This window comes from Triplophysa dalaica, chromosome 6, assembly GCF_015846415.1.
Source record: "Triplophysa dalaica isolate WHDGS20190420 chromosome 6, ASM1584641v1, whole genome shotgun sequence".
Lineage (NCBI taxonomy): Eukaryota > Metazoa > Chordata > Actinopteri > Cypriniformes > Nemacheilidae > Triplophysa > Triplophysa dalaica.
The window spans coordinates 1,605,169-1,619,048 of NC_079547.1; the positions used below are offsets into that span (position 1 = coordinate 1,605,169).

At 39.6% G+C, this 13,880-nt stretch overlaps 2 protein-coding genes across 2 annotated transcripts; both read left to right on the top strand.

Moving 5' to 3' along the window:
• Positions 1 to 710: 710 nt before the first annotated feature.
• Positions 711 to 4,520, top strand: wdr12 (WD repeat domain 12). Its single transcript, XM_056750628.1, has 13 exons — positions 711 to 847; positions 1,252 to 1,346; positions 1,433 to 1,527; positions 1,632 to 1,738; positions 1,817 to 1,932; positions 2,011 to 2,165; positions 2,248 to 2,293; positions 2,373 to 2,455; positions 2,530 to 2,667; positions 2,749 to 2,854; positions 3,102 to 3,234; positions 3,314 to 3,386; positions 3,585 to 4,520. The coding sequence occupies exons 1-13, from the start codon at positions 807 to 809 to the stop codon at positions 3,660 to 3,662; spliced, it is 1,266 nt and encodes a 421-aa protein (XP_056606606.1). The 5' UTR covers positions 711 to 806; the 3' UTR covers positions 3,663 to 4,520.
• A 538-nt stretch (positions 4,521 to 5,058) lies between these two features.
• On the top strand, positions 5,059 to 13,122 carry ercc3 (excision repair cross-complementation group 3). Its single transcript, XM_056751657.1, has 15 exons — positions 5,059 to 5,207; positions 5,674 to 5,873; positions 6,004 to 6,240; positions 6,327 to 6,376; positions 6,481 to 6,616; positions 6,712 to 6,879; positions 6,966 to 7,170; positions 7,259 to 7,573; positions 8,559 to 8,743; positions 9,094 to 9,296; positions 10,219 to 10,315; positions 11,040 to 11,157; positions 12,100 to 12,218; positions 12,360 to 12,509; positions 12,621 to 13,122. Exons 1-15 carry the CDS (start codon positions 5,189 to 5,191, stop codon positions 12,756 to 12,758), a joined length of 2,340 nt encoding a protein of 779 aa, XP_056607635.1. The 5' UTR covers positions 5,059 to 5,188; the 3' UTR covers positions 12,759 to 13,122.
• The last annotated feature ends 758 nt before the right edge of the window (positions 13,123 to 13,880 follow it).

A 13,880-nucleotide genomic window follows, 5' to 3' on the forward strand; every position in this document is an offset into this window, starting at 1 on the left:
CCCGTATTTCCATAACAAGTGTTGTGACCCTTGATCACAAAACCAGTCTTAAGTAACACGGGAACATTTTGAGTAATCGCCAAAACACAGGGTATGGGTAACAATTACAGATTTTTCTTTTATGCCAAAAAATCATTAGGATATTAAGTAAAGATCATGTTCCGTGAAGATATTTATACATTTCTTACCGTAAATGTATAAAAACTTTTATTTGTGGATGGCTTCAATGGCGATTTTCTCAATATTTTGCTCAATCTCAATTTCGAAAAATTGACCCTTAAGACCAGGGTCACATATTTTGATGTTGTGGTTTTAGTTTTCTTCTTCAGCCGGACTGCTTTCTTTCAAATCAGCAGTGTGAGGCATTGTTGAGAAACTTTTTTCTTTGAAGAAATGTTTTAAAAGTAGACGAATAAAACAACTAAAAACTAAACAAATGACACAGCCTGCAAGAAAACACAATAGAAACAGTCATTGAAATTCTATTAGATTTAGTGTTTATAATGGTGATTATTATTATTTAAATATCTTTAAAAAAACTAATTCGATGTTTTTTAACCAGTAACCTTTAAGCACTTAAGCTTATAAACAGGTTATTTTTCACTGGAAATGGATAAAATAATCGATGTTTTTATTTTCAGCTCGACACAGACATTACAGTGGAGATCGCGTTCATCGAGCGACGATTCCTCTGCGATCGACTGTCATGTCTTACACACGCGCACACGGGGAACCTCATGGTGGAGAAGTGAAGTTGTCCGGTAAAAACACATGTTTTCTGTTTAGTCTCCCTCTAATAAGACAAAATGTCGCAATTGCAAGCCAGATTCTTCACCGAGAACAAAAAGTGAGTATTATTTTACTGCGCGTGACGACCATTTTATATTTACTGGTGCCAGTAACGTTAGAGATGTAGAAGACTAGATCAGATATCTCAAGTGTTCATACTGCGAGCCGGAATAAATGTGTTTATTTATTACATCTGTCCTTATATTGTGTGTTTTTAAGCAATGGCGATGGGTTATTCATCTGCTATATTCAGTAACTAACTAACTCTAGTTAAATGACATGAATTTCTTTTGTTTATGTGGATGTAGTTGACACAGATTAAGTCAATACAAATAAATGATATCACTATATCAATATCTATATATTATATCACTACTATCAATATAATTTATTACTTTTTCAACAATGTTGATGATGGAATTAGATGAAGTAAGTCACGTGTGTTTCTCTCTCTGTGTGTAGGTATCTGATAGATGATGTTCCCTTCTCCATCCCTGCTGCCTCTGAAGTGTCAGATCTCAGTGGAATCATCAATAAACTGCTGGAAGTTAAGAATGGTGAGCTGAATGCAGGTCTACATTTCTTCTCCATCATTTCACCACCTTGTTCTTCAGTCACACAGTTTGTTTGTTTGTGTTTACAGCCGGACACAAGCAAGTTGAGTTCGACTTCCTGGTGCGAGGGCAGTTTCTGCGCACCTTACTGGCCAATCACATGGAGACGGAGAACATCTCAACGGTACGGCCGTGCATCCATTGTAGCCTTGTTTGGCGTACTCGCAGACCGACCTCATGTGATGGGTGTTTGCGCACAAGCTCATTTGTGAATGTGTGCGTTTATAGGAGGACGTAGTTGAGATCGAGTATGTGGAGAAATTCACGGCGCCGCAGCCGGAGGAGTGCATCATGCATGATGATTGGATCAGCTCTGTCCACGCAGATTCTGAGTGGTGCGTTTCATATCAGCAAACCGTTTGATCTGTGACGAAGCAGAAATTATTCGATCTGTTAAATAAATGTGTGTTCAGGATCCTCACGGGCTCTTATGATAAGACGGCTCGGATCTGGTCGATGGAAGGGAAGGCGGTGATGACCGTGGCCGGACACACTGATGTTGTGAAGGATGTGTCATGGGTGAAGAGAGGTTAGAGTTTTAAAGTCATGTGTTAGTTTGATGTAATGAGTTTAAATGTTGTCACACTGATGGTTGTGTGTCGTCTAGACGGTCTGAGCTCTGTGTTTGTCACGGCATCTCTGGATCAAACCATCCTGCTGTGGGAGTGGAATTCAGAGAGGAACAAAGTGAAAGCCAGACACTGTTGCCGTGGACACGCGGGAAGCGTTGACACGGTTGCCGTCGATCCCACCAGAACGAAAGTGTGTGCATAGTGTTTCATTTAGACGAATGCTGATGTATGTTTTGTTTAAAGTATTTCTAATGCATCCGTCACTCTTTCAGTTCTGCAGCGGTTCGTGGGATAAAATGCTTAAAGTTTGGTCAGCGGGTACGTTTCCGAATCTGTCAGATATATTTTTAAAGTAAGACATTGATGGAATAACGAACGGTGTCGTTATTGTCCTCAGTACCAACAGAAGAGGAGGACGAGATGGAGGAACCAAACAGACCCCGCAAAAAGCAGAAGACTGAGCAGATGGGGCTCACGCGGGTCAGTATCTACACGTTTGGTGACTTTGTTGACGGACAGACGCAATCTCACAATCTTTTGTTGTCGTGCTCCAGACCCCCCTCATGACACTGTCGGGTCATAATGAAGCCGTGTCTTCTGTGCTCTGGTTGGATGAGGAGCTGTGCAGTGCATCATGGGATCACACCATCCGCCTTTGGGACGCGGAAACTGGCGTGCAGAAGAGCACCTTAGTGAGTGAATCTCAATTTTTTCGCGTTTCCGGAAAATGTAGAAATAATTTGATTAACCAAAGGGATGTTTTTGCGTTGCAGACGGGCAGTAAAGTGTTTAACTGCATCTCGTACTCTCCGCTGTGTCGCCGCTTGGCCTCTGGCAGCACTGACAGACACGTGCGTCTGTGGGACCCGAGATCTAAAGGTGACCGTGAGACACGTGATGTCCTGATTGACACAGCTCATCGTCTGATTTTAACACTGATTTTAGCTTTCCTGTAGCTCAGTGGTAAAAGTACTGCGTTGACAACACAAGGTTGTGTGTTTGATCCCAGGGGATTGTAAATACCTATGTATAAATGTATAGGATAATGCAATATAAGTCGCTTCAGATAAAAGCTTCTGCCAAATGCATAAATGTAATGTAAAATGTAACACCTGCTGTTTTTCAGATGGCTCTCTGGTTCTAGTCTCACTGACGTCTCATAATGGTTGGGTGACGACGGTCAAGTGGTCTCCTTCCAATGAGCAGCAGCTGGTTTCAGGATCTCTAGACAAAATGGTGAAACTGTGGGACGTCAGAAGGTGTGTAGCTCACACAATGTCAGTCATCGCTGTTGTCTTCATTATCGGATGTAAATCATCCTTCTCTCTTCCATCACAGTTATAAAGCGCCGCTCTATGATCTTGCTGCTCACGAAGACAAAGTTCTGTGTGCTGACTGGACAGAGAACGAGGTACAACATCAAACCACATTTGTCTGTGTTCTATGTCATTTAGTCTCTAAAATGCGTATGTGCGTGTAAAACCTGACACGGTCTTTCTCTTCTGGCAAACCTAGATGTTGATCAGTCGGTTATTTGTTTGGTTGATTCATTTTGAACCTTCAAGTAAACTAAAATCTGTGTTTTCTCCATCTTGTTTTCTCTTTCTAGTTGATTTTGAGTGGTGGAGCAGATAACAAACTCTACACATACAGATACTCGGCCTGCATTACTGATGCAGGGGCATAAAACAACACATCTGATATTTGACATCAGTGTCAACCTGGAACCACAACCTGAAGATGTTTTTTTTACTGTAAAACCAGCCATAAATGGACAAGAACTCATCACTCGGAGAAAAACACACAGGACCGAAACACGAAACGCACGCAGAATGGCTTTCTGAGTATTATAATTAAAAATAGAGAAGAATATAGGTATAATAAATCTTTTTTTTGCTTTCTATTCAAACCCGTTTATGCAAGAATGTTTTTTTTATGAAACTTGTGTTAATGAATGAGGTACAGTTTTATGCTGTGGTTTGATAAATGGTGTGCTTAAAGGGATACTTCACCCAAAAATGACCATTCTGTCATTTACTCACCCTCATGTTATTTCATTCCTGTTTAAATTTAAAAAAGATATTTGGAAGAATGTCAGAAAATTTTCAGTTCCGGGAAATCATTGACTACCATAGTAGGAAGAATTAAATGGTAGGTGGCCCAGAGCGGTTTGCATTCGTAAATTCTTCAAAACATCTAATTTTGTGTTCAACAGAACAAATACAAAATCTTTTTTGATAGTGGATGTACCAGAACTGAAAATTGCTGACATTCTTCCAAATATCTTTCTCTGTGTTCAGCGGAACAAAAAAACATACAGGTTTGAAACAACCTGAAGATGAGTAAATGATGACAGATTTTTTTTGGGGGGTGAACTGTCCTCTTAACACAGTGTCTGAACTCCTCCTTGTCTCTGATTTTAATCAGCTGCGTTTTCATATATAACAATATTACATTGTGTAAATGTTTAAGACTTGTTTGTTGTGTAAACATACATTTTACTGTTGTTGTTTTGAAAATTAAAAATGAAAATCTGTTCAGAGAATCTTCCATACATAAGGTTTTGTTCCAGGATTATCATCTCTGTAACCTCCTGTCAGTAAATATTTTTCATATACTATTACACATACTGGTGTCCATGGTATTGTATTTCCTTTGTTCTAGCGAAATAAATTAGTTTACATGCAAAGAGTTTTATTTTGCGCCGGGAGTGTAGTAAGCTGCCGTTATGTTGTGTGCGGTCATACATTCAACCGGCAGGTGGCGGTAGGTGTTCGCGGTTAGTCTTTATCATCAGTGATGGTAGTGGAAAAGTGCTGACCAAAGTCTCTATATGGAAGGTCTCCGCACTTGGCCGCTAAATTAGCCATTTTCGGTCAACCAATGTGGGAAGACCACATCCTAATAATAATAAAAATTACATCGAAAAAATCTAAATTACATTTCGACAATACATGGCTAGAGTCGCAATAAAACAAATATTATTTCACCAGCAATTAAACCTGAAATAAAAACTTCTTTCAGCTACTGCGCACGTGAATAGGTTGTCACTCCATCGATCGGTTTTACTGAAAGGCGGGACTTCCGTCAGTGAGGCTCGGGAATGGCCGCCTCATCAGTGTCGTCTTTATGAGATCTAATGTGTTTTTCTAGATAAAACTGTGATAAAACATTAATGAATTCACAGTGAGGGACTTTTTACTCCAAGACACGATGGGAAAGAAAGATCGAGGTAAGAGACAGACTGTGTTTTACAAATAAATACACGATTTTAATGGACAAAGTTACCAATGCATCATCTGCTGTTGTTGATGTCTGAAATATTATGTCAATTATTCTCTTTACGTAAAACCAAAAGCGTCTGTAAGATGACAGTACAGAAGTATGATGTTCTTATGTTGGACAATAAACATGGATATTTATAGGAAAACTAATAATACAAATGTCTACTACACTTTTACTATAATAAAGAAATGGTTCATTTTCACGATAAAATATCTCTGTAATAAATATTTGTTATTATCTATATGACCAGTTCTATTCCTGTGGAGCCACTTTTTTTCGATCTCAAAATAATATAATGGGACTATTGCAAATGACATACAGAGATGAAGTATATGTATAGATCTCTAGCAGATCTATAGAGACATGGCTATGAATCTGCATCTTTTCTGAATTGCTGAAATGATTAATTTTAGAGAGGAAGTCCAAAAAGCGGTATTACGATGATGAAGATGATGATGAAGAGGTGACGGGCAGTGAGTCACAGGAGGCCATACCTGCAGCCGCTGGGAAACAGGTGGAGGAATCAAGCACTAGACAGGACGAGTATGGAGCCAAAGACTACAGACTGCAGATGTTACTAAAGAATGACCACTCTTCAAGACCTCTATGGGTGGTAAGAATATAAATCCCTTTTCAGATTGCGTCGTACTTTGTTGAAACGTGTTTAATGAAATTCGGTCTCTCTGAGAAGGTCTTGCTCATGTTAATGTTCAGCCTTTTTCCTCTGTCTGGTGGATGTGCAGGCTCCTGATGGTCACATCTTTCTGGAAGCCTTCTCTCCCGTTTATAAATACGCTCAGGACTTCTTGGTGGCTATAGCGGAGCCGGTGTGCAGACCCGTGCACGTGCACGAGTACAAGCTGACAGCGTATTCTCTGTACGCTGCCGTGAGCGTCGGCCTGCAGACCTCTGACATCGTAGAGTACCTGCAGAAACTCAGCAAAACTTCTGTGCCGGACGGCATTGTACAGTTTATTAAGGTTTGCGTGTTATTTTGTGGAAAGCCAAGTGCATTTGCTGTTTTGTTTTATTGAGTCCGAGCATCTCTTTCTTATTTCTTCCACAGTTGTGCACCGTGAGTTACGGTAAAGTCAAACTGGTGCTGAAACACAACAGGTCTGTTCATCTGTCAGAGAACATAGTGTCATTGTGTTTCCTCGCGTGTCACATTTAGTGGTCGTCAGGAGGAGGTGATGTAACTGTCTGTGTGTTGGCCACAGGTACTTTGTGGAAAGCGCCTTTCCTGATGTCATTCAGAGATTGTTGCAGGACTCGGTGATTCGAGACTGTCGTCTCCGATCGGCCGGGGGTGATGAGACCGATCTCATCACTGAGGTCATCTCCAGCAAATCAGCAGTGAGAACATGAACACACATGATGAATCTTAACATCTTGGTAAATGAACAATACTTTAGTAATTGAGCTAAAACCATCCTGTGCATCCTGTGCAGATCTTAAAGTCTCAGCAGGGCAACGGTGGTCCGTCCTCCTCTCAGCCGGCGGACGGTCAGAGCTCGGAAACCCAGGTGCCGGAGGACATCTACAGTTTCTATGAACAGATGGATAAAGAGGAGGAGGAAGAAGAGGAGACGAAGACAGTATCATTCGAGATACGTCAGGTGTGTGAGCAATAGGAAAGAACAAATAAAAGAAATAGAACGATCTTGTACACGGTGCGATGAGATTTTTGGACTGTTGTCATCAGGAGATGATAGAAGAGCTCCAGAAACGCTGCATTCAGCTGGAGTATCCTCTCCTGGCCGAGTACGACTTCCGGAACGACACGGTGAACCCCGACATCAACATGGACCTGAAGGCCACGGCCGTGCTGAGACCCTATCAAGAGAAGAGTCTGAGGAAGATGTTCGGGAACGGCAGAGCTCGGTCTGGAGTCATTGTGCTTCCCTGCGGTAAACTCTCTCTCTCCTCAAAAAAAGAGGCTATTATTACGTCTTGAATCCGGTATAAATTACACCGTTGTCTTATTTTATCGCCCAGGTGCTGGCAAGTCTCTGGTGGGCGTCACAGCGGCCTGCACGGTCCGTAAGCGCTGTCTGGTGCTGGGAAACTCTTCGGTGTCGGTGGAGCAGTGGAAAGCTCAGTTTAAGATGTGGTCCACCATCGACGACTCTCAGATATGTCGATTCACTTCGGACGCGAAGGATAAGCCCATCGGCTGCTCGGTGGCCATCAGCACATACTCGATGCTGGGTCACACCACCAAACGCTCGTGGGAGGCTGAAAGAGTGATGGAGTGGATGAAGAGCCAGGAGTGGGGTCTCATTATACTGGATGAGGTTCACACAATTCCAGGTGTGTGAGAACTGACATGACCTAACAATAAATCACAGCATGGCGTAAAACAACAAACAATTTCGTCGCTTATCTGTTTTTATCAAGTCACCACACTCCAAAATCCCACTCAATTTTTATGACTGTTTGAGTTTAGCCTAGCAACAAAATCATTGGCTCGTGATTTACGTGGCTTGTTTTCCTTCATTTCTTCGTGAACAGGCCCTTTTGTGTTTGGAGACAAGGATGCACAGAGAGAAAGACCTCAAACAAACACAAGGTTGATGACCAATCGTAATTTAGTCACAGATATATCGGAGAAAAACGGTATCGGTTGATAAAAGCAAATTTCACATTATCGGTCGATAGTATCGATACTATCAATCAAAAGAGGACAGGAAAATGCAGTTAATTTGTGCTCTGTATATAGAAAATGTTAAGAAACATCACCAGTTTTTAACCAAATTTCAGTTTCATCCGAGCTTTGAATGGCTTTACACGACACCAGCCGATTAATAAGGGTGTCGTCTAGCCAAACGATTTGTCATTTCCCTGAGAACTAAAAAATAATATACTTTTTCAGTGTAAATGCATGGCTTGCTCTGCCTACGCAATGCATTGCCACGACTTCCGCATCATGCAATCAAACTGAAATTTAGACCTTAACCAACATCCCCACGTTCAAGTCCATTATATGGAGAAGAACCCTGGAAAGCTTTCCTTATAAACCTCAATTTGTTTTCCGACAGAAGAAACAAACACACATGTACAGATTGTATGAAAGGTTGATGAGTAAATTATGAATATATTTCATTTTAAAGTGAACCCTTACTTTAATTTAATCTTGAGAATCATTATCGGCAAATAATCGGTTATTGGTATCAGTGGGGAAATTAAGTTTCAGTTAAAAGTACAAATTCATAACATATTTCCAGGGCTCGCAAGGCACAGACAGCATCATTCATATTTCTTAAATATGTTTTTCTTGTCTCTGTTTGTCTGGCAGCAAAGATGTTCCGACGGGTGTTGACGATCGTCCAGGCTCACTGTAAACTGGGTCTGACCGCCACGCTGGTGAGAGAGGACGATAAGATCGTGGATCTGAACTTCCTCATCGGACCCAAGCTGTTTGAGGCAAACTGGATGGAGCTTCAGAACAATGGCTACATCGCCAAAGTCCAGTGTGCTGAGGTACATTTTAAATGTGCAAAATATGTTTGAATGACGTATGAACTATTCAGGGATCAATCCAGTACATTCATATCAGACAGTCTGGTACAGTCTTAACTAATAGTCTCTTGTTTTCATCTCGAAGATTAAAGTAAAACATTTTCCTCTCTTAATAAATTTTATCCATTGTTGAGAGGCTAGCGTTGAGAGGTTAATCTAATATTTGTGTGAAGAAATCTTACGGATGAAAATGTGTTAAGCAGTGAACGTTTTCCTCGTGTCATGGTTTTCGCATTAGCTTTATGAATGGTTCCTTGTGTGTGTTTTAAGCTAAAACGTTCTTGTTGTGTTTATTCTCGCTGTATGTGTAGGTCTGGTGCCCCATGTCTCCTGAGTTTTATCGTGAATATGTGGCCATAAAGTCAAAGAAGAGGATTCTGCTGTACACCATGAACCCGAATAAGTTCCGCGCGTGTCAGTTCCTGATCCGCTTTCACGAGCGAAGAAACGACAAAATCATCGTCTTTGCAGACAACGTCTTTGCTCTGAAAGAATACGCCATTCGATTGAACAAGTAATACTGCCTTTAATATACACATACAACCTCACCACAAAAATATGACTTTGTGCTGTCAGATGAAGCAACCTGCTGCAGGATCAATATAAACACACAAACACTTTTTCTGTCCACATTTATTAAGATAAAGTCTGCTTAAAAACATTGGCTTTAGCACTTAAACTTCAATTAAGGATTCATTTAAATCCGGACTAGTTAAAATAGGATGTGCAAGTCATTTCAAAAAACATAATTTACACATTACTGTGTTAATCTTGAGGAAAAACAAGTGCACAGATATATTTAAAGATGTGTAAGTGTTAGTTTATGTGCAAGTTGTTTTTGATTAAGACAACATTTAAGTTAGTCCGGGACTAGACTGAAGCCCTGTCCTGGAAATCGCCCCTTAAAGAGACCGTTTAGGTTAATTATAAGAATATAAATATTTAGCATATTTTGAAAAAGCTAACTGTAAAAGGTCAAACCCATGGTGCACATTTTCAACCGATTATATGAGTACAATGGAGAGACCTGAGATGTTTTGTGAGGTGAAATCTAGCACACAAATCTCTACACAACTTTTTTGGAGAAAATTATTTTGTTATAGTACATTGTTGGCTACATGGCAGAGAAAATACATTTATAGACTTATCAAAGTCAAATGAAAAAGAAATATGTACACACAGTAATTTATATTATGCATGGTGAATTACAAATGTATAAGAGTTTGTGTACGTAATATTTTGCTTGTGCATCAAAGTATGACTTTAAAATGCAAAGAAGGACACTATCCCATTCCGGAGTACAGGTTCAACCGAAAATATAGCATGTATAGAAGTATTGGGATGGGATTATACACTGCATGCGCAGTGAACACTTGTTGAGCTTTTACTATCTGGTTTAATTCAGCCATAAAACTTTTTTCATTCTCTCTCTTTAGGCCGTATATTTATGGACCCACATCACAAGGAGAACGTATGCAGATTCTTCAAAACTTTAAACACAATCCAAAGATCAACACTATCTTTATCTCAAAGGTAAATCATAGGAAGGGATTTAAATTTTTATTTATTGTTTTTCGACGTCTTCCAATATTTAATTTTTATTATCCAACTGGTTTCTTGATTGTCATATTTACTATTATATATCTTTAAATGATGATCTAGGTAGTATAGTAAAAAAATTAAAATGAAAATGAGTTCTACATGTTTGTTGTTGTACACCTACACATTTCACAATCTTGACAATGCCTTGGTTGTAATAGGATTTGCATAGTAATCCCAACATCATTTTACTGAAACAGTCCGAATTGTTGTTGTAAATTGAGTTTAAAGCAGTCGAAAGCCAATACTGACCCTTCAAATCCTCTCAAAGCTCAACTTCATGTCCTCTCTTATATTGCAAAATAACCGCATCTGTAGTTTGAGTGCTTTGGAAATGCTCATTGCTTTGTTTCCAGGACGTGCCGTGACCTCAGAAATCCATAATCCACATTTTTGTTCATTAAATAACCTTTCAAATCCGCTCTGCCTATTCCAAAACCATACAAATCCCACTGATGTATTAATCAGATGGTTTTGGTCCAAGGTGCTTTACAATTAGGCCTGTACAACACTGAGGAAAATAAGAACTAAAACAACATGTAACAAACATGCTTCTCATTCTTTTATCTTTCACATGCACATAGAACGTTTTGAAGTATTAAATATTTAGTGCAAAGGTCCTTTTTTCTTTCTCATTTTCTTTTTCTCTCTCCGACAGGTAGGAGACACTTCATTCGACCTGCCCGAAGCAAACGTGTTGATTCAGATCTCTTCTCACGGTGGTTCTCGCCGTCAGGAGGCTCAGAGGCTGGGAAGAGTGCTGCGAGCTAAAAAAGGTAACCGGACACAAAAATTCAACACTTCTCTTATCATCATGAAGGATTTATTGTTAGGATTTGAACCTACAGCCTTTGTCATCATTAACTAGAAGTGACATGTCATTGTGTTTTCGTACTTTTTTCTGTCTTGCTAAAGAATGAGCATAACTACGGAGCCCCTTAAGGGATATGGTTGTGGGAAAAATAAGAGAGGGAAGAGAAAAATACTTTTCCAAGCTTTTGCGTTATTTTGCGAAACATCCTGCGAGTTCAGACAAATCTTAATGTTTAATGTCCCGCTGGCAGAGTTTCAGACTAGATCTGTATATTTATAAGTGAGCGCTTCATATAGTGTCAGATTCCTGTACCAATAACTCTTGAGCTAAACCTTGTTGTAACACAAATCACACATCTTTCCTTAGACAAAGATCCACAATCTAATCCTCCTCAAAACGACCCTTATGATATAAATTAGTCTATATATATATGAGCAGCGACATGGACAAGTCCAAAGGGACCGTCTGCAAAGTGACTTCAACCCTGGGTGTTTCTGCAACTACGCCACTTTTGACTTTCCAAAATAAAAAAATCAACCCCTGTGAGTTAGGATTTTAATCATCAGAGTCTGAAATAAATATTATAAGGTCAACAAAATTGCAAGGATTCATTAAGATTTTAATCTTGAACATGTTTATTTTTATATTTGTAAGTAAATATACTGGAAACCTTGAAAATGTGCTGCGGTAAAGACGTGTTGCGGAAATGATGTTTTTGCTAATATTGCAGCTAAATGTTTTGCGAGATAACACAAAAGCTTTGAAAAGTATTTTTAATTCCCCTCTCATAAATCTCCATCAACAAGCTCCGTACTAAACCACATAGCTTCACATCAAGATGAAAATAAACATAGCTAAAAAGTAATATGAGAATGAAATATGATGGTGATGATGTTTTTTGCAGGTATGGTGGCGGAGGAATACAACGCTTACTTCTACTCGCTCGTCTCTCAGGACACACAAGAGATGGCGTATTCCACAAAGAGACAGCGCTTCCTGGTGGACCAGGGGTACAGCTTTAAGGTCTGCCATGAGTCATCTGCAAATATCTGAACTTATGTGCCCAAATAAGATCAAAGTCAAAAAAGGAAGCGTGCGATTGAGCATCAAGTACAGAGAATTATTAAACGGAGCCTTATATTGTCTTTCTTTGTCTTTTTCTAGGTGATCACAAAGTTGGCTGGGCTGGAGGAGGAAGACCTGATGTTCTCCACTCGTGAGGACCAGCAGCAGCTCCTACAGAAGGTTCTGGCAGCATCTGATCTTGATGCAGAAGAGGAGGTGGTGCTGGGAGAGGTTGGAGGAAAACTACAGGTTCGTTCTGCTACTTTTAATTTATTTTCAGTTACATTTGTTTTGTGCTACCACTCGAGCTGGCTTAGTTTCAGTGCGGATTTTATTTGTATTCTCCATCTGTTTCTGTAGTTTTCTCGACGTATGGGAACCATGAGCTCCATGTCTGGAGCAGATGATACGGTCTATATGGAGTACCAGATGTCCAGGGGGAGCAAAGCTTTTGTTGGCAAAAATATCCATCCTCTATTCAAACGCTTCCGCAAGTAAAAATCAGCATCTGCGTTTAATGTTGACAACACGTGTCTGGACGTCCCCGTGAATCCCAGAACAGACTGTGAGACGGGAGGTCTGCGTGGAAACCCAGAACATAAAACAAGCCATAAAAAGACTGACTGAGAACAGAGAAATGGTTCCAAATAAGAAATGAATTTTACAAACAAGATGTTTGTACTATTGAAAAAAATTTTGAGTTTGTTAAATAAATTTAATTGTAAAGACTAAAGAACTCAAATTTTGTACAAATGCTAAACAATAACGCATTTCATTGAAATGTAACTGTACACTTTTTTTGTAACCGCACAAAACATTTTTACTTGTTTCAGTGGTGAAATAAAGTGACTTTTGCAATGAAGTTTTGATATGATGTCTAGTTGCATTGAACTTTGTTTCTTCTGTTCAGGTTTTTTATTCTTCAATTTCGCTAGATCGTGTAATCCTAATCTAACCCGACGTGGGAGGCGTCCCGAGCTCACATTCTTGTGTCCAACACTCTGATACGTGAATTTAATACTTTTTCAAATCTTATTATAGATTGAAATGAACCACACACATTTATATTCAACATTTTACAGCAGTTTTTCGTGCTGGTCTGATAATGTGGTAAAGCAACATAATGGAAAATATAAAAGTTTTCAAACGTTGAGCAACAAAGATGTTTTGTTAATACACTTATTTATTGTGAAAAAATACAGTATACGTGCAGATTATGGCATTACATGACAGTCTTTACAAGAAAAGTGTGTCATGGGTACAAGAAGGAACCCTTTGGGGGGATGTTGTTATTGTTCAAGAACCTCAAGGGCTCCCAAGGAGGGAATGCAAAACAAGCTTTTGGGAAAGCGTCCGGATGTTCGGCTCGGATTCATCATTTGAGTAAACCAGACACTTTTCAATGTTTACTAATAAAAAACCTGACATGAACACAAAACATCATTTTTCCCTGTTGCACCATGATCAAGTCATGCTGACATTTTCCCCAATCTTCCTGTTTACAATCATGTGTTAAATGAGATAGCGTCCGATAAAGAGCTCCAAACCAAATGTGCTATATAGTCCTTCATAAAATGTATGTCGCAACAAAAGCAAATCAACAACTTCAGCTTTTCATTC